The sequence below is a fragment of the Dendropsophus ebraccatus genome, chromosome 11 (genome assembly GCF_027789765.1).
Source record: "Dendropsophus ebraccatus isolate aDenEbr1 chromosome 11, aDenEbr1.pat, whole genome shotgun sequence".
NCBI classification, from domain to species: domain Eukaryota; kingdom Metazoa; phylum Chordata; class Amphibia; order Anura; family Hylidae; genus Dendropsophus; species Dendropsophus ebraccatus.
Window position 1 is genome coordinate 90214672 of NC_091464.1, and position 27081 is coordinate 90241752.

General features: G+C 47.4%; 1 protein-coding gene across 4 annotated transcripts; it reads left to right on the plus strand.

The window, feature by feature from the left end:
• ATP6V1A (ATPase H+ transporting V1 subunit A) lies at positions 1–26760 on the plus strand. 4 transcript variants are annotated; one of them, XM_069944428.1, is made up of 16 exons: positions 1–110; positions 9372–9447; positions 10120–10218; positions 11055–11183; positions 11718–11932; positions 12277–12414; positions 14031–14182; positions 14457–14619; positions 17874–17982; positions 18071–18193; positions 18383–18497; positions 19650–19713; positions 21347–21550; positions 21670–21764; positions 23958–24129; positions 24479–26760. In XM_069944428.1, the coding sequence occupies exons 3-16, from the start codon at positions 10137–10139 to the stop codon at positions 24569–24571; spliced, it is 1854 nt and encodes a 617-aa protein (XP_069800529.1). In that variant the 5' UTR covers positions 1–110; positions 9372–9447; positions 10120–10136; the 3' UTR covers positions 24572–26760. The 4 variants fall into 4 exon arrangements, with proteins under 4 accessions (XP_069800529.1, XP_069800530.1, XP_069800532.1 ...); XM_069944429.1 differs by having other exon boundaries at positions 3–110; positions 9375–9447; XM_069944431.1 differs by lacking the exon at positions 1–110 and adding an exon at positions 5179–5233 and having other exon boundaries at positions 9375–9447.
• The last annotated feature ends 321 nt before the right edge of the window (positions 26761–27081 follow it).

A 27081-nucleotide genomic window follows, 5' to 3' on the forward strand; every position in this document is an offset into this window, starting at 1 on the left:
GCGGAGCGGTCAGCTGATCGGTGACGGCCGGCTAGTGCTGCAGTAGGAGGGGGAAGCGTCGTTATCGTTGCCGGGCCTGTGACACCGAGCACCGGGACATCCTCCGGCAGGTAGGCGGCCATCATGTCACTGCCGGTGCGGGCTGTACCTGCTGCGGCCTCCATCACTGTGAGGAGGGGAGAGGACGGGGGAAGGGAGAGAGGACGGGGGAAGGGAGGGCGGCCATAGTGACCTGTGTGTGCTGGAGGAGACTCACCTCACCGACCCCGGGGACCCCACACTCTACATTATACCATCATCATCATCATCATCATCATCACTATCCACCCCCCATTATATCACACTGTACATTATACCCTCATCATCATCACTATCCCCCCCATTATATCACACTGTACATTATACCCTCATCCTCACTATCCACCCCCCAATATATCACACTGTACATTATACCCTCATCCTCACTATCCACCCCCCAATATATCACACTGTACATTATACCCTCATCATCACTATCCCCCCAATATATCACACTGTACATTATACCCTCATCCTCACTATCCACCCCCCAATATATCACACTGTACATTATACCCTCATCATCACTATCCCCCCAATATATCACACTGTACATTATACCCTCATCCTCATCATCACTATCCCCCCCAATATATCACACTGTACATTATACCCTCATCATCATCATCACTATCCACCCCCCCCAATATATCACACTGTACATTATACCCTCATCATCATCATCACTATCCACCCCCCATTATATCACACTGTACATTATACCCTCATCGTCATCACTATCCACCCCCCAATATATCACACTGTACATTATACCCTCATCATCATCATCACTATCCACCCCCCCCCAATATATCACACTGTACATTATACCCTCATCATCATCATCACTATCCACCCCCCATTATATCACACTGTACATTATACCCTCATCGTCATCACTATCCACCCCCCAATATATCACACTGTACATTATACCCTCATCGTCATCATCACTATCCCCCCCCAATATATCACACTGTACATTATACCCTCATCATCATCATCACTACCCCCCCCCAATATATCACACTGTACATTATACCATCATCACTATCCCCCCCAATATATCACACTGTACATTATACCCTCATCATCACTATCCACCCCCCCATTATATCACACTGTACATTATACCCTCATCATCATCACTATCCACCCCCCAATATATCACACTGTACATTATAACATCCTCATCATCACTATCCCCCCCAATATCACACTGTACATTATACCATCATCATCATCATCACTATCCCCCCCCAATATATCACACTGTACATTATACCCCCATCATCATCACTATCCACCCCCCATTATATCACACTGTACATTATACCCTCATCACTATCCCCCCCCCCAATATATCACACTGTACATTATACCCTCATCACTATCCCCCCCAATATATCACACTGTACATTATACCCACATCATCACTATCCATCCCCCCATTATATCACACTGTACATTATACCCTCATCACCCCCCATTATATTACACTGTACATTATACCCCCATCATCATCATCCCCCCATTATATCACACTGTACATTATGTATGTACAGTGTATAATATCACATCATTATGTATGATATAATGTATAACACATGGGGGGCATGTACATTGTATCCTATAATATCCGATCCTTATGTATAATAATATAATGTATAACACATGGGGGGGGGCATTTACAGTGTATCCTATAATATCCCATCATTATGTATGATAATATAATGTATATACATGGGGGGGGCATTTACAGTGTATCCTATAATATTCCATCATTATGTATGATAATATGTATAATACATGGGGGACATGTACAGTGTATCCTATAATCCATCATTATGTATGATATAATGTATATACATGGGGGGGGCATGTACAGTGTATCCTATAATATTCCATCATTATGTATGATAATATAATGTATAATACATGGGGGGGCATGTACAGTGTACCCTATAATATTCCATCATTATGTATGATAATATAATGTATATACATGGGGGGGGGCATTTACAGTGTATCCTATAATATTCCATCATTATGTATGATAATATAATGTATATACATGGGGGGGGGCATGTACAGTGTATCCTATAATATCCCATCATTATGTATGATATAATGTATATACATGGGGGGGCATGTACAGTGTATCCTATAATATTCCATCATTATGTATGATAATATAATGTATAATACATGGGGGGGCATGTACAGTGTACCCTCTAATATTCCATCATTATGTATGATAATATAATGTATATACATTGGGGGGGGCATGTACAGTGTACCCTATAATATTCCATCATTATGTATGATAATATAATGTATATACATGGGGGGGGGGCATTTACAGTGTATCCTATAATATTCCATCATTATGTATGATAATATAATGTATATACATGGGGGGGGGGCATGTACAGTGTATCCTATAATATCCCATCATTATGTATGATAATATAATGTATATACATTGGGGGAGATGTACAGTGTATCCTATAATATCCCATCATTATGTATGATAGTATAATGTATATACATGGGGGGGGGCATGTACAGTGTATCCTATAATATCCCATCACTCTGTATCATTGTTATGTGTAATAATATACAGTGGTGCTTTGGATTACGAGTATAATTCGTTCCGGGGCGGCGCTTGTAAACCAAATCCACTCTTAAACCAAAGCAAAGTTTCCCATAAGAAATCATAGAAATGCAGACAATTGGTTCCACACACCAAATATAATGATTTATTATTCTGAATAACATGTAAAACAGATGAAACAAACATTCAGAAACAGCAGAATATGTGATATTATAAGTTACTGTACAGTATAGCAATCAGCATGTGGTGTATAATGTATAGTAACTGTATAACCCTGATAACACAGCAGCTGGATATGTGATATATAAGTTACTGTACAGTATAGCAATCAGCATGTGGTATATAATGTATAGTAACTGTATAACCCTGATAACACAGCAGCTGGATATGTGATATATAAGTTACTGTACAGTATAGCAGCATGTGGTGTATAATGTATAGTAACTGTATAACCCTGATAACACAGCAGCAGCTGGATATGTGATATATAAGTTACTGTACAGTATAGCAGCATGTGGTGTATAATATATAGTAACTGTATAACCCTGATAACACAGCAGCTGGATATGTGATATATATGTTACTGTACAGTATAGCAATCAGCATGTGGTGTATAATGTAAAGTAACTGTATAACCCTGATAACACAGCAGCAGTGTGTATAGCTGAGTGTAAGTGCAGGAGCATTATAGCAGTGTGTATAGCTGAGTGTAAGTGCAGGAGCATTATAGCAGGAATGAAGAAGATAGGAAACACAAGGGATGACAGAGACTGCAGGGAGTATGAAGGAATGAGCAGGGCAGATGTGGGCACAGTATAGCAGCTCTCTCTGTCCGGGGAGAGAGGGGTTACAGCTATGGAGAGATTACCTCCACAGTCCTGTCCCCTGATGTAAGCCCCAGCCTGAAGTGGATCTGCTATGATTTGGAAGGTGAGGGAGACTTCCTGGGTCAGAGTACAGTGCTGTAGACCCCGCTATGCAGACCATGCCCCTCCTCCACTCGCACTCCCAGCCAGTATAGGGAGCTATTAAACCAAAGCAATGCTCTTAAACCAAGTCATAATTTTTAAAAACTGTGAGCTCTTAAACCAAAACGCTCTTAAACCAAGTTACTCTTAAACCAAGGTACCACTGTATTATACATGGGGGGGGGGGGGGGGGGGGGGGGTCATCCAGGTGTATAGACTGAAGAGCTGGGGGTGGTCTGCGCCATGTGAGGAGCTCAGCCCTATAAATGATGTGTTCTCTCCCCGTCTGTAGTTATAGAGAGGGGAGGGCCGGCGTCTTCTCAGGTCTCAGTGCTTCTTAAAGGGCCATACATGAAAGCTGTGATTATGTTCACATTTGGGGGGCGCTGCTGTAAGCTGACACCCCCAGAAATCCCAGGGCACCAGGTCCCTCCACATTCCCCTGTGGTTGTGGAGTCCGTTGCCCCATAGAGCTCTGCTTGCTGTCAGTGACTGGGAAGTGCAGCCACTTTCATGGTGCGGACCCTCAGTAATGGCTCTTCCTGGCTGATGACAGTGTGCTCCATTCTTTGCGCCTCCTCAAGGAATCCAGCGTGAACTTCCCTGGCATCTCCCATGTGATGTGGCGGCAGAACACGTGAAGTATTGTGCCGAGCTCGGGGTGAAGGAGCACACGAGATTCCTTAGAAAGCATCTGCCGGATTCCTCCCGGGTGTGAATGACAGCTCTGTCCTCTCTGCAGTCACTGATAGGAGGGAAGGGACAGCTCAGCGCTCAGTACTGGCCCAGGGCATCTGCAGCTGGCGCGCTGTCGTCAGGGACGTCTGCAGCTGGCGCACTGTTGTCGGGGACGTCTGCAGCTGGCGCACTGTTGTCGGGGACGTCTGCAGCTGGCGCACTGTTGTAGGGGACGTCTGCAGCTGGCGCACTGTTGTCGGGGACGTCTGCAGCTGGCGCACTGTTGTAGGGGACGTCTGCAGCTGGCGCACTGTTGTCGGGGACGTCTGCAGCTGGCGCACTGTTGTCGGGGACGTCTGCAGCTGGCGCACTGTTGTCGGGGACGTCTGCAGCTGGCGCACTGTTGTAGGGGACGTCTGCAGCTGGCGCACTGTTGTCGGGGACGTCTGCAGCTGGCGCACTGTCGTCGGGGACGTCTGCAGCCGGCGCTCTGTTGTAGAGGTCCCTGGAGCTTTGGTGTGGGGTCCTATGTGTGATGGTCTTTCCTCTGTGATGAAGCTGGTACTTCCCCTGGGGAATTGTTGGGGGTTTCCTCAGTTTCTATCATTAATTTTTCCCAGACCTTATAACATCTTAATGTTCTAGACATCATTACCCTCTTAAAGTGACAGCGCAGGGCAATGGATTGTTCTATTCAGAGCAGCTCCTCCCCCTCCCCTGCTGCTACTGATGATGATGATGGCAGCAGTGGCGGTCGGGGGAGTCAGGTGACCAGTCAGCTGAGCAGGGAACAGAGAACAGGGAAGTGTGCGGCCTCCTCATGTGACTCCGTCACTCCGCATCACCCTGAGCCTCCATTCATATGTGTAATGATTGTGCTGCCGCTGTGACTGTGAGTATAGAGGAGGGGGCACCACTATGGTATCACTGCTTACTACTACAACTCCCAGCAGATCCTGAGAGCTGCACACTGCCTGTGCATGCTGGAGCTTGTAGTCTTGGAGGAGCCCTGTCATCATGAAAAGGGTTGTGTGTATCTGTATATGTAATTATGTATGTATCTGTGTGTATCTGTATTTGTATCTGTATGTGTATGTGTATTTGTATCTGTATATGTATCTATGTGTATCTGTATATGTATCTGTGTGTATCTGTATATGTATCTGTGTGTATCTGTATTTGTATCTGTGTGTATCTGTATTTGTATCTGTGTGTATCTGTATATGTATCTGTATATGTATCTGTATTTGTATCTGTGTGTATCTGTATATGTATCTGTGTGTATCTGTATATGTATCTGTGTGTATCTGTATATGTATCTGTGTGTATCTGTATTTGTATCTGTGTGTATCTGTATATGTATCTGTGTGTATCTGTATTTGTATCTGTGTGTATCTGTATTTGTATCTGTGTGTATCTGTATATGTATCTGTGTGTATCTGTATTTGTATCTGTGTGTATCTGTATTTGTATCTGTGTGTATCTGTATATGTATCTGTGTGTATCTGTATTTGTATCTGTATATGTATCTGTATATGTATCTGTGTGTATCTGTATATGTATCTGTATATGTATCTGTGTGTATCTGTATATGTATCTGTGTGTCTGTATTTGTATCTGTATATGTATCTGTATATGTATCTGTGTGTATCTGTATATGTATCTGTATATGTATCTGTGTGTATCTGTATATGTATCTGTGTGTCTGTATTTGTATCTGGTTGGACAGAGGAAAGTAAATAACATTGTATCCTGAGCACACTAGAGGCCAGCATACACATCACCTGCTATAGAGCCCTCTCTCTGTATATCGCCTCCCAGAACAGCGGCGGGGGTCGGTCTTACCTAGCCTCAGGCTGCTTGGTGACTCCTATATAGCAGTATATAGCTTTTCCTGTATACCTTGTACACCAGTCTGTATGGAGCCTTCCTCTTCCCATCCAGAGACCAGAATCCCTAAGGTCACATTCACACATCGCAGTTTTTATTTTGTTTAGAAGTTTAGGGTTAAAAACTGATTGGAGGGAAAACCGCAAATTTATTTCTGTAATAACAATTGACTGGTTTTTAACTGGTTTCACCAGTCAGGGCTGTGGGAACAGAGACATAAACTGTGCTGGGAAAAGCTGCATTGTGTGAACCCAGCCGTATACTCCTCCCAGCTATTACAGTTGTATCCAGTGGCAACCCAACCCCCCCCCCCCCCCCAGTCGTTACAGTGTATCAGTGCAGTTATACTGTATCCGTCTGGTGCTGTTACCATTGTGTCCAGTGTATACTCCATGTCGTTACAGTGTATCAGTGCAGTTATACTGTATCCGTCTGGTGCTGTTACCATTGTGTCCAGTGTATACTTCATGTCGTTACAGTGTATCAGTGCAGTTATAATGTATCTGCCTAGGTTTCTAGGATTGATACGATTGTAGCAAACCCTCAGCCTTTAGATTGATTTCGCCTGTCAACTGTATCCACTAAACCGGTGGATCTTCAGGTGTTTGTTTGCAAAACTACAACTCCCAGCATGCAGACACAGCCTTTGGCTACCCCCCACAGTGCATTGTCCCAGTCTCCTCCGCTCTCCTGGTGTGACCTTGCTTTGTCCTCCTTCTCACAGTGAGGTCACAGGATGCAGAGATGTTGGGGTCCCCCTGCTGGAGAGGTCACAGTGCCCCCCAGGAATACTGGGGGGGGGGAGGGGTAGTGATTGCGCTGCAGTGTGTGGAAATCCTGCACAGCCTCGTAGCTTCCCCTTTCAGAGAGAGAAGCAGCTTGGAAATTTGGTGACTCACCGCATAAGAGGAGAAGCGGAGCCCCCTCCACAGGAAGGCCGCTGTATAACACAGGAGCTCCGCCATTCATCCTGATGGGGGTGGGGAGACTGGATGAAGACCCCCGGCTACTGATATATATAGGAGGCATCTCTGCTGAGGAAGGAGCTCAGCCCCACTACAGAGGTCATCCTCATCATCCTGTAGGGCTGGACCCCTCAGTAGATGCTGAGCTCTCTGGTCTGTAGGGCTGGACCCCTCAGTAGATGCTGAGTTCTCTGATCCTGTAGGGCTGGACCCCTCAGTAGATGCTGAGTTCTCTGATCCTGTAGGGCTGGACCCCTCAGTAGATGCTGAGTTCTCTGATCCTGTAGGGCTGGACCCCTCAGTAGATGCTGAGCTCTATGGTCCTGTATGGCTGGACCCCTCAGTAGATGCTGAGCTCTCTGGTCCTGTAGAGCTGGACCCCTCAGTAGATGCTGAGCTCTATGGTCCTGTATGGCTGGACCCCTCAGTAGATGCTGAGCTCTCTGGTCCTGTAGAGTTGGACCCCTCAGTAGATGCTGAGCTCTCTGGTCCTGTATGGCTGGACCCCTCAGTAGATGCTGAGCTCTCTGGTCCTGTAGAGCTGGACCCCTCAGTAGATGCTGAGCTCTCTGGTCCTGTAGGGCTGGACCCTCAGTAGATGCTGAGCTCTCTGGTCCTGTATGGCTGGACCCCTCAGTAGATGCTGAGCTCTCTGATCCTGTAGGGCTGGACCCCTCAGTAGATGCTGAGCTCTCTGGTCCTGTAGGGCTGGACCCCTCAGTAGATGCTGTCCGTGTTACTGTCTCTTTAATTCTGTTATTTGTAGATACATTGTTTCTCGTTGAATCCTCAGTACAACCACCCACTAGGATAGAGCAGACCCTCATAGGAGTTCTGAGCTATCTAATGGTGCGTTTACACAGGCAGATTTATCTGACAGATTTTGGAAGCCAAAAGCAGGAATGGATTTGAAAAAAAGGAGAAATCTCAGTCTTTCCTTTATGACCCGTACCCTGTTTATGGTCTGTTCCTGGCATTGGCTTCAAAAATCTGTCAGATAAATCTGCCTGTGTAAACGCACCATAAGACAGACTCGTTGCTAGGGACAAATCTGCCTGACAACGCCCGTTACAATGTATCCTCAACAATCAGTAGGTGACTCTAATCATCCTTTGTAACCTGTTATAAGTTTACTGTTCATCTCCTCCGTGCAGGATTAACCTCTTCTTCTCCTGGGACATATGACAGATGCTTGGCCTGTAGGGACGGGGATCATGTGACATCGGCAGGTGGGGGGTGCAGGCTTATGCCGTTCACATAGAGCTGGTAATATGGTGAGGACTTAGCATTAGGGTGAGAGATTCCCTGGAGGGGGCTGACCGGTCGCTGAACATGATGGGTGAGAGGCATGACCCCAATCTTTACATAGAGGTGCACTTTATACTCTATATCAGGGATCCCTTACCTTAGGCTCTACAGCTGTTGCAAAACTACAGCTTCCATCATGCTATAGCATTACCTCCCCATCTGCATCTACAATGTATCTACTTCACCTGATTCCACCCGTGCTCATACACACTTGTCTCAGATGAATGTGCATATATCACAAATAGGGTGAAGCTGCTGCCAGATAGCTGCTTATCTGTGCGAGAACAAAGAGATCAGATATGCTTAAAGGGAATGTACACCAATTTTTTTTCTTTCAAATCAACCGGTGCCAGAAATTTGTAATTTACTTCTAAAAAAATCTCCAGCCTCCCAGTACTCATCAGCTGCTGAATGTCCTGCAGGAAGTGGTGTATTCTCTCCAGTCTGACACAGTGCTCTCTGCTGCCACCTCTGTCCATGTCAGGAACTGTCCAGAGCAGGAGAGGTTTTCTATGGGGATTTGCTGCTGCTCTGGACAGTTCCTGACATGGACAGAGGTGGCAGCAGAGAGCACTGTGTCAGACTGGAGAGACTACACCACTTCCTGCAGGACATACAGCAGCTGATAAGTACTCGAAGACTGGAGATTTTTTTAATAGACGTAATTTACAAATCTCTGGCCCTTTTTGGAACCAGTTTATTTTAAAGAAAAAAAAATTGGGTGAATAAACTTTTTTTCATCCCCATACCATACACATTAGATGATCAGCCGTTCTGGCAGGTTGGGTCGGCCTTACCATGGTGTTTACCCCAGTGTTTTATGGTCCTGACCCCATGCACTAACTCCTATCCACATCTCCTTCCTAGCAGGTTATTGATCGGAGATTCCCACCTTGTGACCTCCTGCCCCGGACGCAGCACTGCTTACAAGTCCTGTAAGACCGTAAGTTGCGTCATTAGGTGTCTTAAGATTCACAGCTTACATACATATATAACTCGGAAACTGGAGAGAAAGGAACGGCTGCACATCCTATCTATGGCTGATACTAATGCCGCTAGGCCTATATTAAAAATCAACACCAGAGTGTCTGTATATGAATTGATCAAGCCATATTGCCCCGTGTACCACCGCGCAGGTCCTCTGGTCCACACGGGTCCCTACGCTAACTCCACACCGCGTCGGTCAGCGACCGCCAACCCCGCAACCAGAGTGTATACAGACACTCTGGTGTTGATTTTTAATATAGGCCTAGCGGCATTAGTATCAGCCATAGATGGGATGTGCAGCCGTTCCATTCTCTCCAGTTCGCAATACATATATAACTGCGTTTTTTCGGGTATACAGCTCCTGCTGCAGCCGGTACGTGCCGAGGCTGCTGCAGGAGCTTTGTACAGCGGTTCAGGGAACCATATCAGCCCAATTGGGCTGATTGGTTTCTTTTAAGACCTGATGCACACTTGTTGCTAGGGACTTGCTGTCTGACAGCTCTTTACTGTGTCCCTAACGATGAGACTGGATGATGGCACAGCTGCCATCTTATTAATCAGATTTCTCTGACAGATGAATATGTTGCACCTGTGATCGGTTATAACATCTTCCATTTTTTGGTTTCAGATATACAAGACGGAAACATGGATTTTTCCAAATTACCGAAGATCAGGGATGAAGAGCGGGAGAGCAAGTTTGGTTATGTGCACGGTGTCTCTGGACCTGGTAAGTGAACCAGCATCCAGAGCTGCATTCACAATTCTGCTCTTTGCTAACTGGCTGCAGGACTCGATCCCTTATCCCTGCTGTTGATGTAACACACTGCAAACCACAAAATCTACAATGCAACAACCAATGCAACCAAAGTGCAAGACATCATGGGGTATCCAAAGGGCTGTCCAAGATCTTTTTTTTTTTTTTCTTTCGAACCTACTGGTGCCAAAGATTTGTAATTTACTTTTATTAAAAAAATCTCCAGTCTTCCAGTACTTATCAGCTGCTGTATGTGCTACAAGAAGTGGTGTATTCTTTCCACTCTGACACAGTGCTCTCTGCTGCCATCTCTGTCCATGTCAGGAACTGTCCAGAGCAGTAGCAAATCCCCATAGAAAACCTCTCCTGCTCTCCAGACTGGAAAGAATACACCACTTGCTGCAGGACATACAGCAGCTGATAAGACTTAAGATTTTTTAATAGACGTAAATGACAAATCCCTAACACTTTCTGACTAATGATCTTACACTAACATCTTCCATAATCAGAACCTCAAACTTCCGCCTCCAAGACTGTCCATAGGTTGTATGTGGTATTGCAGGTTGGTACTATTGTTGTCAGTGGAGCAAAACTAGAATACCAGACACAACCCATGGGTAGGGGTATCACTCTCTGTGGAAGAAGGCAGCCATGATTTACTAGTTCTGAACTCCCCGGTTAAGCTGCAGCAATTATAAGCTTTGGATGTGACTGGAGGGATCAGTACAGCAGATTCATTGTCTCTCTCTGAATTAGTTGCATTTGTGTTTTTCCCTTATGGTAATCCCATCGCCGTCTTTCTCTTGCAGTGGTGACAGCGTCCAATATGGCGGGAGCTGCCATGTACGAGCTGGTGCGTGTAGGACACTCTGAGCTGGTCGGGGAGATCATTCGTCTGGAAGGGGATATGGCTACCATCCAAGTCTATGAAGAGACCTGTATCCTTTCATCCATGTTTCTGGGCAGGATTGAGCGCAGCTCTGGAGTATAATACAGGGTCTAACATCCTCTTGTGTCACAGGTGTCAAACTTGAGGCCCTCCTGTGTTACAAAACAGCTTTGGCTGTCCAGGCATGATGGGAATTGTAGTTTTGCAACAGCTGGAGGGCCAAAGGATTGACACCCCTGCCCTATGTACAGACCCTTTTTCTGTAGCCCAATTATCGTTATTTAGTGCTTTTCATATAAAGCTATAACAAGAGGATAAAGCTAAAAGAAGTCTCAGATGGCAGCGAGCGGAGATCCTGAAAGTGTTATATAGTAAGAAGGTTGTAGTACTTTACATTACTCTGTAATGGGGACCCCAAGGACTGAACCTGCAGCTGTGCACAGACCCGCTCACATTCTGTATGGTGGTGTTCACACCAGGCTCAGGGTCAGGTGAAGAGTAACACACTCAGTCTGAGTGTGTGTGTTTATGTGTGTGTGGTGACTGTATTATAAGTGTAATATCCTTAGCATCCCTCGTACAGCCGGTGTATCAGTTGGAGACCCCGTCCTGCGCACCGGGAAGCCCCTGTCCGTGGAGCTGGGTCCTGGCATCATGGGATCCATTTTTGATGGTATCCAGAGACCTCTGAAGGACATTAGTGACTCCACACAAAGTATCTACATCCCCCGGGGTGTAAACGTGTCCGCCCTGAGCCGAGACATCAAGTGGGAGTTCACCCCCTCTAAGAGCCTGCGGGTAAGTGGATTGTAGTATTGGGAACTCTCTTCTTTAAAGGGGTTATATAGGATTGGAAAAAACATGGCTGCACTCTCACAGAAACAGCGCCACTTATGTCCTCAGGTTGTTTGAGGTATTAGTTCCATTGAAGTGAATAGAGCTGAGCTGTAATACCACACACAACCTGAGGACAAGGGTGGCATTGTCTTTTTTTTTTTTTTAATTTAATCCTGAATAGCCCCTGTAAAGGAGTTTTCTCCAAAGACCAGCTCTGCACAATGCCTCCCATTCTGGAGGGACTGAGCCGTCTCTTTGCCTCCCTGGGGGGCTTTCCATTGTGTAATTCTCTGGTCATCCTGCAGGTCGGCAGTCACATCACAGGAGGAGACATTTATGGAGCCGTGTTTGAGAATTCTCTCATTAAGCACAAGATCATGTTACCTCCTCGCAACAGGGGAACAGTCACCTATATGGCACCACCCGGACACTACGACACATCGGTGAGTCCTCCTTATTCTGCATGGTGGCATCATCACTGTCCAATTTATAAAAGGACCATATTAATAAAGCATTTGCATGCCGATTTTTTTTTTTTTTTTTTTTTTTTTTTTTTTTTAAATAGTTTGGGTGACTAGGTGGCAAACCTGTGATAGGTCAGACCAGGCGGGCATTGCTTCCATCTGCCCAGCACTTTGGTGAATTTTGTCAATATGATCTCCAGGAAATAAGCCGACCGCTGGGACAATCACTTGTGATTAGTGGGAGGAGCAATAAACAAGGTGTTTAGTTTCCCCGCAGCGCCCCCACAGGGAATAAGGAACATTACAGAGTTCTTTTCATAAAAGGGGAATCTGTCTTTAGGTTTATGTTGCCTTAAATGAGGGCAGCATAAACTAGTAATGTAAATGCTGAACAGATCGGTGTATCACTTACATCATTCTATTCAGCCATTCTCCTAATATGCAGGAGAATAGGATTCTTGCCACACCCCTCGCCCCGCCCTCCAGCTGCTGATTGATAGGTGACTGCCTATACACAGCATGGATAGATAACTGCCATTCAGCAGCTGGTGGGTGGAGTTTTCTGCTCATGAATATCCAGGACTACTGGGCTCATGCACATAATGGAGAGGACTACTTATTGTCCATGTTATTCAGGAGGAGCTCTCTGGATCAGCTGCACAGAACAATGTAAGTGATACATCATTCTGTTCAGCTTTTCTATATTATGCTACCCTGAGATAAAACAGTATAAACCTGCTGATAGAATCTCTTTAAAATCACTGGACCGTCCATGTAATGAGTGGAAGTGCCAGGTTCTCCAGATCGTCCCTAGAATGAATAAAGCCAAGTGTCTGCTACTGAACATGATCTGCAGCCATTACACGTGATAGTATCCATAGATGGCGGCTTACATCCAAGGTGTTACTTGGTGGCAGCTTTCTCCGCCGGTTGTGCCTGCTGGGTATTGGGGGGACCCTTGGGGATTGGTCCTGTGACACTGGGGTTGCAGGGCCGTTCTATGGCCTCCCTTCCCTGTTTGTGCTCGCTTGCGGGGTTAGCGGTCGCTGAATGACACGGTGGTGAGCTAGTGTAGGGACCCGTGTGATCCAGGGGACCTGCACTTGGTACATGGGGCAATATGGTTTGATCAAATTATATACCAACATCCTGGCGTTGGTTTTTAAATGGTTATATACCAACATCCTGGCGTTGTTTTTTTTTTTTTTTCTCTCTCATCCCTTTTTCTTCTTCCTTTTCCCCTTTGTTTTCTTCACGGCTGGTCAGGGGTTGGGTGGGGCGGGAGGGTGGGGGGTTTTGGGGGGGGAGGGGGGTGGGGGAATGGGGAGGAATATGTATATCCCCTTTGTCGTATGAAATGGTATGTTAATTCATATGTTTCTTTTTGTAAGATTGTTGAATTGGTTAAATGAAAAAGAATAAAGAATTAAAAAAAAAAAAAAAGAAAAAAAAAAATGTAGCCGAGAGGCATTAGTGTCAGCCATAGGTGTGAGGTGCAGCGCTCCTTTCTCTCCTTGTCCGTATTTTACATCCTAGGATCAGTGACAACTCCTCATCCTGACCCCCACTTGTTTGCACTGCTCTTCCTCCTTTAGGATGTGGTGCTGGAGCTGGAGTTTGAGGGTGTGAAGGAAAAGTTCACAATGGTCCAGGTGTGGCCTGTGAGAACAGTCCGTCCGGTGACAGAGAAGCTGCCGGCAAATCACCCACTGCTGACTGGCCAGAGAGTGCTGGACGCTCTGTTCCCGTAAGTACTTAAAGGGATTGTTCATTTTCATGTGAAAAGTTCTGCAACTTCCTAATTCACATTGTATTTCAATTTCTCACCATTTCCATGTGATCTGTTTTGTTTACTTGGCCTAATTCAGATTAACCATTTAGTCTTTACTGATAGATTGTAACAGACTATCAGGGCAGGAGTGAGAGGGCTCCACTGATGGGCAGATCAGGACATGGAGATCTGGCTGCAGATCTTTCACCATAGAGGAAATGATTGTTTCTTTGTGTGATTCCCTCCTCAGGTGTGTACAGGGTGGGACCACTGCCATCCCAGGAGCTTTTGGTTGCGGCAAGACTGTGATCTCACAGTCCTTGTCCAAGTACTCGAACAGTGATGTCATCATCTATGTTGGATGTGGAGAGAGAGGAAATGAGATGTCTGAAGTACTGAGGGACTTTCCTGAGGTAAGATCCCTGCGTCCTGGAAAAGTGTGATCAGAACTAAAGCAGAGACATACTAGACGCCTAGAGCCATCTAAAAGCACTCACTATTCTGCTGGTGGGGTCACTGTGTACATACATTACATTACTGATCCTGAGTTACATCCAGTATTATACTCCAGAGCTGCACTCACTATTCTGCTGGTGAGGTCACTGTGTACATACATTACATTACTCATCCTGAGTTACATCCTGTATTATACTCCAGAGCTGCACTCACTATTCTGCTGGTGGGGTCACTGTGTACATACATTACATTACTGATCCTGGGTTACATCCTGTATTATACCCCAGAGCTGCACTCACTATTCTGCTGGTGGGGTCACTGTGTACATACATTACATTACTGATCCTGTACTCCAGAGCTGCACTCACTATTCTGCTGGTAGGGTCACTGTGTACATCCATTACATTACTGATCCTGGGTTACATCCTGTATTATACTCCAGAGCTGCACTCACTATTCTGCTGGTGGGGTCACTGTGTACATACATTACATTACTGATCCTGTTCTCCAGAGCTGCACTCACTATTCTGCTGGTGGGGTCACTGTGTACATACATTACATTACTGATCCTGTACTGATCCTGAGTTACATCCTGTATTATACTCCAGAGCTGCACTCACTATTCTGCTGGTGGGGTCACTGTGTACATACATTACATTACTGATCCTGAGTTACGTCCTGTATTATACTCCAGAGCTGCACTCTCTATTCTGCTGGTGAGGTCACTGTGTACATACATTACATTACTTATCCTGTATTATGCTCCAGAGCTGCCCTCACAGTTCTGCTGTGTAGGTACTAGGGCTGGGCGATATTGGCCTAAATCAATATCGCGGTTTATCGCGGTTGTAGCTGCGGTAACGATAATTGAACGATAATTATGACACGCCCCTTTTTTGCAAACCACACCCACTTGCTATGCCAAACGAGCAATATTTTGATTAAAAAAAGTAAAAAAAAATAAAAGTAATGTCGTCATTATTAGGGGGTCTCAGCAGAGACCTGGACGTGTATCTACAGGGGGTTACATAGGGAAAGGGGTGTATGACTGTAAAGGGAGGGGCAGATATGGGGTGTATTACTATACAGGGGGGCTGATAGCAGTGTATGTCTATATGGGGGGCTGATAGTGTATGACTATACAGGGGGCACGGACAGGGGTGTATGATATACAGGGGGGTGGATAGGGGTGTATGACTACAGGGGGGATGATAGCAGTGTATGACTATACAGGGGGGACGGACGGGTGTATGATATACGGGGGGCAGATAGGGGTGTATGTGTATACGGGGGCTGATAGCAGTGTATGACTATACAGGGGGGACGGATGGGTGTATGACTACAGGGGGGCTGATAGTGTATGACTATACAGGGAGGACGGACAGGGGTGTATGACTATACAGGGAGGACGGATAGGGGTGTATGACTATACAGGGAGGACGGATAGGGGTGTATGACTACAGGGGGGGGATAGGGGTGTATGACTATACAGGGAGGACGGACAGGGGTGTATGACTACAGGGGGGCTGATAGTGTATGACTATACAGGGAGGACGGACAGGCGTGTATGACTATACAGGGAGGACGGACAGGGGTGTATGACTACAGGGCGGGGATAGGGGTGTATGACTATACAGGGAGGACGGATAGGGGTGTATGACTACAGGGGGGGGATAGGGGTGTATGACTATACAGGGAGGACGGACAGGGGTGTATGACTACAGGGGGGCTGATAGTGTATGACTATACAGGGAGGACGGACAGGCGTGTATGACTATACAGGGAGGACGGACAGGGGTGTATGACTACAGGGCGGGGATAGGGGTGTATGACTATACAGGGAGGACGGACAGGGGTGTATGACTATACAGGGAGGACGGATAGGGGTGTATGACTACAGGGGGGCTGATAGCAGTGTATGTCTATACGGGGGGCTGATAGCAGTGTAAGACTATACAGGGGGGGGGGCTGATAGCAGTATATGACTAAACGGGGGCTGATAGGGGTGTATTACTATACGGGGGGCTGATAGGGGTGTATTACTATACGGGGGGCGGATAGGGGTGTATGACTATACGGGGGCTGATAGAGGTGTATGACTATATAGGGGGCACATAGGGGTGGATAGGGGTGTATGACTATATAGGGGGCACATAGGGATAGATGGTGGATAGGGGTGTATGACTATAGGGGGGACGATTAGGGCTTTATTACTATATAAGGGGCACATAGGGATGAAGGTATGGGAAGTGCAGTGCTGCAGCTTAGGAGGAATGAATGGGCTGCAGCAGGCAGGATGCCACACACATAACTTATAGGAGACATTGCTGTGTGCTGCAGCCCATTCATTCCTCCTAAGCTGCAGCACTGTACTGTTAATGATGCTGATGGAACTACAGTACGGCAGCCTCCCAAATGCTGCTCCACCATATCCTGTCCGTGTCCTCCCTGCACACACAGGACAACAGGTGCAGCGCTTCCCGGTCATGTGTGTGTGGTGTGAGATCGCTCGTACGGGACAGGACTGATGGGGGGGGGGGGGGCTCGGACGGGACTGGGGCGGGGGCGTTCGTACGGTACTGATTCGGGAGGGGATACTGGGACGGGTGCAGGCGCATTGGTAACGGGCGGGGGGGGCGCTTGTACGGGCCGGGTGCAGGAGGATGGGGCACTCAGACACTCTCACCACTGCTGCTCCTCCTCCACCTCCCGCTCTGATACCGGTGTCCCTGCACATAACGTGCAGTGCTCACGCCGGGCCGCACGTGTGTGTGTGTGTTGGGGGACGCTCTGACAGGGGGAAGGTACTGACAAGCCGGGACTGGAGCGGGGAGGAGGCGCTCCGACAGGTCGGACAGCTCAGACCAGGAGATAAAAATACAAAAATACCGCAGATACCGTCCTGGCCAAGTTGAGTTCGGTTAACCGACGCCAGAGACGGTATCGGTATTTTTAAGGTATACCGCCCAGCCCTAGTAGGTACCTCCTGTAGTGTAGTGCTGATGCAGGAGTCTTGTCTCTGGAGACATCTCAGGTCGGAGCAGACCTTCTTGTGCACTGTGTTTGACCTCACACCCGCCGTGGCTCGGGCTGCGCTCTCTCCGCTATGAGCAGCTGTTTTTCTTGGCAGTATAGGACACAGTTATTTTCCCTCGTTTATGGCCGGAGATCACACTAATGTGAGGCTGAACTCCTGTGATTTGTGTTACAGCTGACGATGGAGGTGGACGGTAAGGTGGAGAGCATCATGAAGAGAACCTCACTGGTCGCCAACACATCCAACATGCCCGTGGCCGCCAGAGAAGCCTCCATCTACACTGGTGAGGCCTGGAAGCTGCTCTGTCGCCCCCTGCTGGTCACCCTCTCTTGTAGGTTACAGAACTGAATGTGCTGCTTTGTTCCCTGCAGGGATCACACTGTCTGAGTATTTCCGTGACATGGGGTACCACGTCAGTATGATGGCCGACTCCACCTCTCGATGGGCCGAGGCGCTTAGAGAAATCTCCGGACGTCTGGCAGAAATGCCCGCTGGTGAGTACCCCGGCCAAGTGGGGACAGATTGCGTCCCTTACGTCTCCTATTGTTTAGGTTTGGGCAGGGTTTTTAGGTTTTGTTCTGCCCAATCATTTGTGTCCTGAAAGATCATAGAGGGGAACAGTTGGAATCCACGGCCTACATCGTCTATGTATCGTGTGTGACGCTCTGTTTTCTTACGTACAGACAGCGGTTATCCTGCCTACCTTGGTGCTCGATTGGCCTCTTTCTACGAGCGAGCAGGACGGGTGAAGTGTCTGGGGAACCCTGAAAGGGAAGGCAGCGTCAGCATTGTGGGGGCGTAAGTATGGCGGGGTCACAGCACAGCCTGAGCTAGCAAGATTGTAGCCACAGAGTAGCTGAAAAGGGGGGTCTTTCCTTTCTGATCCTGTTTTCCTCATAGGTGGGGGTCCCAGAGGCTGATGGGGTCTTTCCCCTGGCATCCTGTTTTTCTGTCTATTAAAGATCCAGGGGTTCCCAGAAAATAAACACCTCCCTTCCTACATATAAGACATTTGTACTACATTCTGGGCTTGTAAATACCCTCAGTCAGAGTACCCGTTTAATAAATATTGCTAAAGAACGGTAAAGCCTTAAAGGGGTTATCTAGGATTAGAAAAAGATCACTGCTTTCTTCCACAAAACTACGCCACCCCTGTCCTCAGGGGGGTTGTGGTATTACAAGTCAGCTCCATTCACTTTGATGGATTTGAGCTGCAATGCTACACTCAAACTGAGGACATGAGTGGTGCCGTTTCTAAGCCAGGATAATCCCTTTAGGCATTTTGGAAAGCAGATGTTACATAGTATGTTTGGCTTTGGTGTATAGTAGCCTGGATGCAAGGAGTTAAGTGCAGTCATTTTGGTAGTAGGCGCCAGATCACACATGGTGAATTTGAGGTTCTGCCAATGTCCTCTCTCCGGCAGCCAAGAGAAACTGAACTGGGCTGGAGTCAGAGGGGGCCACAACCAGAGGTGTGAAAACCCAGCCGCCTCCAGCTCGCTCTGTAACACACCCGTATGTGGGCGCCTTTCATAGCAGACTGTAGTCAGAGATTCTCCCCCAAAGCCAGGGTGTGTTAGGTTCTGATGAATGCTTCAGAAAACACCAGTGACCCTTCCATCTTTCGGATGGATGAGCGCAAACAAAAGGGACAGATTCCCCCCCCCCCCCCCAAAAAAAAGGGTGAAAGACATTGGCACTCTTTCAGATATTGTAGGTGAGCCAAATTTACATGTAGAGCGTGCAATGCCACATACAGCCTGTGGTGGCGATGTTTGTTGATCTCTCAGTTCTCAGTAACTGGCTTCTAATGTAAGACACTACTCTGTACTTACCCCTAAACCAGTGAAGGGGAAACTTTGAGCTTCCAGATGGGCTACAATTCCCATCATGCCTGGACAGCTAAAGCTTTTATATTAGCTACTCATTTCCTTTGTTTTTTAATCCTAGTGTATCGCCTCCTGGTGGAGACTTTTCAGATCCTGTCACCTCTGCCACCCTGGGTATCGTACAGGTAAAATCTAATTCTCGTTTTTATTACATGCATGCTCAGCGGCTCACACTATGAAGTCTCCAGTGTATTCCCGTGTGATGCAGCAGTGCTATGTGCAGAGTCCATTGTATTCTTGTGAGATGCATCAGTGCTATGTGTAGAGCTCAGTTCCTATGAGAGGGTATGTGCACACTGAGTAATTTTGACGGAAACCCCGTCGCGGAATTCTCAGCTCGCGCCTGCGTCTCCGCCCGTGTCATAGACTCCAAACTATGCACGGGCGGATTCTTTCATCCAACCAAAGAATGATCAAGTTCATTCTTTGGACCGAGGGCGGAATCTGCCTGTGCATAGAATGGAGTCTATGACACAGGCGGAGATGCGCGCCGCAGTCCGCGAGCGGGAGCGGGCTGAGAATTCCGCGATAGAGTTTCCGTCAAAATACTAAGTGTGCACATACCCAGATGCAGTAGTGCTGTGTGCAGAGTCCAGTGTATTGCTGTAAGATGACGCAGTGCCGAATGTAGAGTTCAGTGTATTTCTATGAGATGCAGTAGTTGTGTGCAGAGTCCAGTGTATTCCCATGAGATGCAGCAGTGCTATGTGCAGAGTCCAGTGTATTCCCATGAGATGCAGCAGTGTCCTGTGTATTCCTATGAGATGCAGCAGTGCTATGTGCAGAGTTCAGTTCCTGTGAGATGCTGCAGTGCTGTGTGCAGAGTCCAGTGTATTCCCATGAGATGCAGCAGTGCTATGTGCAGAGTCCAGTGTATTCCCATAAGATGCAGCAGTGCTTTTTGTAGAGCTCAGTTCCTATGAGATGCAGCAGTGCTATGTGCAGAGTCCTGTGTTTTCCTATAAGATGCAGCAGTGCTGTGTGCAAAGTTCAGTGTATTCCCATGAGATGCAGCAGTGCTATGTGCAGAGTCCAGTGTATTCCCATGAGATGCAGCAGTGTCCTGTGTATTCCTATGAGATGCAGCAGTGCTATGTGCAGAGTCCTGTGTTTTCCTATAAGATGCAGCAGTTCTGTGTGCAGAGTCCAGTGTATTCCCATGAGATGCAGCAGTGCTATGTGCAGAGTTCAGTTCCTGTGAGATGCTGCAGTGCTGTGTGCAGAGTCCAGTGTATTCCCATGAGATGCAGCAGTGCTATGTGCAGAGTCCAGTGTATTCCCATAAGATGCAGCAGCGCTTTTCGTAGAGCTCAGTTCCTATGAGATGCAGCAGTGCTATGTGCAGAGTCCTGTGTTTTCCTATAAGATGCAGCAGTGCTGTGTGCAAAGTTCAGTGTATTCCCATGAGATGCAGCAGTGCTGTGTGCAGAGTCCAGCGTATTCCCATGAGATGCAGCAGTGCATTTTGTAGAGCTCAGTTCCTAGATGAGATGCAGTAGTGCTGTGTTCATAGAGGCCATTGTATCCCAGTGTATTGGCAGTGTATTGATCACCACCTTATCTGTTCTTTTATCTTACATATATCAGGATGCACAGTGGTATATCTGTACACCGCAATGTTGCTATATCCATGGCATAAACACTGGTTTTCAGGTGCAGATCTTTCCATTGCCTGTATAAAAGCACTCACTACTGGAAGTAACTCCATACATAGCCTGAGGTGGCGCTGTATGTCTGATCACTCTTTCCTGTGTTCAGGTCTTCTGGGGTTTGGATAAGAAGTTGGCTCAGAGAAAGCACTTCCCCTCTGTGAACTGGCTGATCAGCTACAGTAAGTACACGCGGGCTCTGGATGAGTACTATGACAAGCACTTCCCAGAGTTTGTGCCGCTCAGGACCAAAGCCAAGGAGATTCTGCAGGAAGAGGAGGACCTGGCTGAGATTGTCCAGCTGGTCGGGAAGGTAAGACTGACCGTATTACTCGTGGATCTAGATGGATGTGCTGTGTCTCCCTGATGGGATCTGACATGCAGCATGATGATGGATTCTACCATTCACCATCCTCTGCTCCTCTCTTTCAGGCCTCATTGGCAGAAACCGATAAGATTACACTGGAAGTGGCCAAACTGCTAAAGGATGATTTCTTGCAGCAGAACGGATACACCCCGTATGACAGGTAAGAGGCGGCTAATAGGGATGGAGGGTCAGACATTGTCCTTAGCATTAGGGATGGAGGGTCAGACGTTGTCCTTAGCATCAGGGATGGAGGGTCAGACGTTGTCCTTAGCATTAGGGATGGAGGGTCAGAAGTTGTCCTTAGCATCAGGGATGGAGGGTCAGACGTTGTCCTTAGCATCAGGGATGGAGGGTCAGAAGTTGTCCTTAGCATTAGGGATGGAGGGTCAGACGTTGTCCTTAGCATCAGGGATGGAGGGTCAGAAGTTGTCCTTAGCATCAGGGATGGAGGGTCAGACGTTGTCCTTAGCATCAGGGATGGAGGGTCAGACGTTGTCCTTAGCATCAGGGATGGAGGGTCAGAAGTTGTCCTTAGCATCAGGGATGGAGGGTCAGACGTTGTCCTCAGCATTTGGAATAGAGGGTCAGAAGTTGTCCTTAGCATCAGGGATGGAGGGTCAGAAGTTGTCCTTAGCATTAGGGATGGAGGGTCAGACGTTGTCCTTAGCATCAGGGATGGAGGGTCAGACGTTGTCCTCAGCATTTGGAATGGAAGGTCAGAAGTTTTCCTCGGCATTAAGGATGAAGGGTCAGAAGTTGTCCCCAGCATTAGGGATGGAGGGTCAGAGGTTGTCACTGGTATTAGGGATGGAGGGTCAGAAGTTGTCTCTGGTATAAAGGATGAAGGGTCAGAAGTTGTCACTGGTATTAGGGATGGAGGGTCAGACGTTGTTCCCAGCATTAGGGATGGAGGGTCACTTCAGTTGTCTCCGGTATTAGGGATGGAGGGTCACTTCAGTTGTCTCTGGTATTAGGGATGGAGGGTCACTGGAGTTGTCTCTGGTATTAGGGATGGAGGGTCATTGGAGTTGTCTTTGGTATTAGGGATGGAGGGTCACTTCGGTTGTCTCTGGTATTAGGGATGGAGGGTCACTTCGGTTGTCTCTGGTATTAGGGATGGAGGGTCACTTCAGTTGTCTCTGGTATTAGGGATGGAGGGTCACTGGAGTTGTCTTTGGTATTAGGGATGGAGGGTCACTGGAGTTGTCTCTGGTATTAGGGATGGAGGATCAGAAGTTGTTCCCAGCATTATGGATGGAGGGTCACTTCAGTTGTCTCTGGTATTAGGGATGGAGGGTCACTTCGGTTGTCTCTGGTATTAGGGATGGAGGGTCACTTCGGTTGTCTCTGGTATTAGGGATGGAGGGTCACTTCGGTTGTCTCTGGTATTAGGGATGGAGGGTCACTTCGGTTGTCTCTGGTATTAGGGATGGAGGGTCACTTCAGTTGTCTCTGGTATTAGGGATGGAGGGTCACTTCAGTTGTCACTGGTATTAGGGATGGAGGGTCACTTCGGTTGTCACTGGGGTAAGAGCTGTTGTTCTAGGTATTAAGCGCATTGGCTTATGCCTCCCATAAGGGCTCGTTCCCACTGAGCAAAAGCAGCTGAATTTCTGCGCTGAATCAGCGCTGAAATTTCAACCGTTAAAATAGGTGCAGAGCTAATTTCCATTGTGTTGAATGGAAATTCTGCTCTGCAGTTCACACAGTGGAATTTCCGCACTGAACTAATCCGCTTTCCACCAGAAGAATGAACATGTTCATTCTTCCGCTAGCAGAAGCCTATACAAATCAATGGGGCTCTGATTTTCTGTTTCAGCGCGGAATACGCGCGTATTCAGCGCGGAATACAAGCGGAAATGGGGAAAAGGGGGGGGGGGGGAGGAGGATTCTAGTATATGTTCTGGTATAGTCTAGTTTACTCACCAAATACTCGCTGAATTTCAGCGCTGAATGCATGCGGATTCAGCGCGGATTCCTCGAGTATTCCGTGCTGAATTTGTCAAGAGCTGATTAGGAGCTGAACACTTTCCTAGCAGAATATGCAGGGATTCTGCTTACATTCTGCTTATATTCTGCTCGGAATTCAGCGTCAGTTTATTTCAGGCGGAAATATTTCCTTGCGTAATCCGCTCCTTTTGCTCTGTGTGAACGTAGCCTAAACCTGGAACAGCTGTCACCTGACTCACATATTCGCCTGCCTTCTTCATGTCTGTGTTATTGGTGAGAGGAGAATAATCTGCTGCATCTCCTCCCCCCCCCCCCCCTTGTTTCCTGTAGGAAGTATAAGCCGCCATTACTTCTTTGCGCCGCTTTTCTTCAGCTCCGACGAATGTTGTGTTCTGCTTTTCAGGTTCTGTCCTTTCTACAAGACGGTCGGCATCCTCTACAACATGATCGCATTCTACGACATGGCTCGCCGCGCCGTGGAGACCACCGCACAAAGTGACAATAAGATCACATGGGCAATCATTAGGGAACACATGGGAGAGATCCTGTATAGACTGACCTCCATGAAATTCAAGGTGAGCGCAGTGCACACAGTGTATTAGAGGGAAGGGGGCTGACCTATGACCCTGTGTGCATCCGTCAGCTGCCTCTAGTGTAGGTTGCCAGATGAAGGAAATCAGGGGTTTGGTGCTCTGTAATAATCCGCAGCTTCCGACCCCTGTGAGAATATATTATTAACGTGGGAAGGAGCCACGAGACAAGTGCCGCCATCTGCCCTGTCGGGGGTTGGGGGGTGAATGGTTTCCTTTGTTATCACTGTGGTGATGCAGTCTACTCCACCTGCACACGGGCCCTGCCGCCATCACACGCTCCACCAATCTTTCCGCTCCCACCTAACCTCCTCTTCTTCTTGATTTTTCCCAGGACCCGGTTAAAGAAGGGGAAGCCAAGATTAAGGCCGACTACGCCCAGCTGCTGGAAGACATGCAGAACGCCTTCCGCAGCCTAGAAGACTAAGAGCCATAGAGGGCGACCACCTTCTGCTGTCCACCACCCGTCATCTCAGACCTCCAGCTGCTGCATCAAGACTGGGGCTCCTGTATAGACACCAGACCACCCTTCCATGCGTAGTAGCCCCTCTCCCTCTCCATTCCAGTGTATTATTGGTGGCTTGTGTGTAGCTGTTATCCCGGTGAATTCCTATGGAGGGGGGAGATGCTGCAGTTGCTGCCTCTTTATGTATCTTGTCATAACACCCTGGCAGCTATTTTTTGGTGATGCCAAGCAGGGACTTCCTCTACGCCAGTCTTCTGCAACCTCTGCCACTCCAGTTATTGCGGTACTACGACTCCTAGCATGCCATGACGGCTATTGGCTTGGAATCCGAGTCCTGCACAGCTGGAGAGCCACAGGTTGCACTCCACCGCTCTGCACATTCCAGCATCGCCAGGGATTAGGCTTCCTTGCTGGGACTTGTAGTCCCTTTACAGGTATCCTCCCAGTGATGTATAGTAATCTGAGCCTGTGGCCACTTACATGTCATACTTCGTAATTCCAGATGTGTTCATATGTTGTCACCCCGTAAAGTAAAGCTCCTCTGTTTACAACCCTCTAATGTATTCATATGGGAAGAATAGGTGAGACCACTGCCATGGGCTGCAGGTTGTTATGGGGGGTCTATGGCAGACCATTGTCTCATTTATTTTTCCAGAGCCTGCTGACTATGTATCTCGTAATTTATAAGGGTATAAGGCGGTTCCTTTAAGGGTTAGTTTAATGATGCCACTTGGCGTGGAGATAACCAGGTGGTCAGGTTGCTGAGTCTCGTGCATTAACCCTATTCTAATAAATAGCATCTATATACAGGTGGTGAGCCTCGTGCATCAGCCCTATTCTAATAGATAGGATCTATGTACAAAACTCGCCATACATCTCTTTGCTGTCTTTGCCTCATTGGACCGACCGTCTGACAATTTTACAGCACGGCTGTAAAGTGAAGCTCCATTGACTTGACTCTTGTGCTGCGTCCCATCCATAACCCAATCACTGTAACCCAGTGTCCCCCAACCCTGTGCTTTTCTGGCTGTAGCAGAACTACAACTCCCAATATGCCCTGACATCTATTGGTATTAGCGAGGGGCCATGTCTTTGGGGAACTCCGCTGTAACCTGACCACTGTCTAATAACGTATTCACTGCGGCCATGTTGTCTTTCCTCCGCCATTCCTTATTACAGATGTCTGTAAGGAGCCAGAGCAATCTGCCCGGCCTAGGGCAGTAGAAGGATTTATTAAGCTTTCCATTCACTGACAGGGGCAGAGATATATGTGATGTGTATTAGAAAGCTATAATAACACTATAGAGATGCCCAAAGAGTTAATACGTTGCACAGTAAAAAAAATAAAAATTTTTGCAACTTTCTAATAAACTTTGTTTCAGTTGTTCAAGATCTCTGCTTGTTGGCTGTGAATTGTAGGCAAAAAGCTCTAAATCTGATATATACGGGTTGGTACGGGATATACCATAATCCTGACTAAAGACTGTGTTATCATTGAGTTCTGTGTATGCTCAGTATGCAGTCAGCATCTCGGCTCCCCCTAGAGGTGGCTCCAGGCAGAGCTTTAGGGTGTGATTGTGGAGCTTAGACCTCTGAGACCCCGGCCATATGCAGATGATGATTCTACCGGGAAGGACATGATGGGACAGTTGTCCTATAGTCACATGGCCCGCTGTCATATCTTATGCCTGTGCCCAGTATCTGCCCCCCCTCCACCTCTTCTCCCCCATACCTGGAGTAAACGCTGGTGAATTCACTGTATGTAGCCTTCCCTACGTGTCCGGTCATTTGTCGTGTTCCCCAGATGCCTTCCTGCCCCATCTGCCCCTTGGAGGGGTGACTGAACCTTGATGCAAGATATGTAAAGATGATAGAGTTGTGTATTTATTGTACTGGCGACTGGCTCCCTGCGGGGGGCGCTGTTGCGAGCAGCTCCTGGATCCTTTTATTTTGGGTGTTCTTGTTGTATGTGTTGCGCTTCTGTTCACTGTATCATTTGTTTTGTTTTTATGTTATTTTTTCCTTTTCAAGCTGTAAAAGTTACAGAAGGAGAAGAGATTTAAAGACACAGTAAAGCACTCTGAAATATGACTTGAAAATTGTGTAAAGTTGTTCAAATTCTTCAGAATAAAATATAAATTTAAATGTAATATGCGACTGTGATGTTATGAATGCAGCGAGCGGGGGGAGGGTGGGGTCTGCAGCAGCAGCACAGAGGATGTCAGGAGAGGAGTGTGCTGATCTTATAGGGGAGGTCCCAGCAGCACAGAGGATGTCAGGAAAGGAGTGTGCTGATCTTATAGGGGAGGTCCCAGCAGCACAGAGGATGTCAGGAGAGGAGTGTGCTGATCTTATAGGGGAGGTCCCAGCAGCACAGAGGATGTCAGGAGAGGAGTGTGTTGTTCTTATAGGGAGGTCCTAGGGTAAGAGTTACATAGAGGAGGAGCAGGGTCCCCAGCAGCACAGAAGAT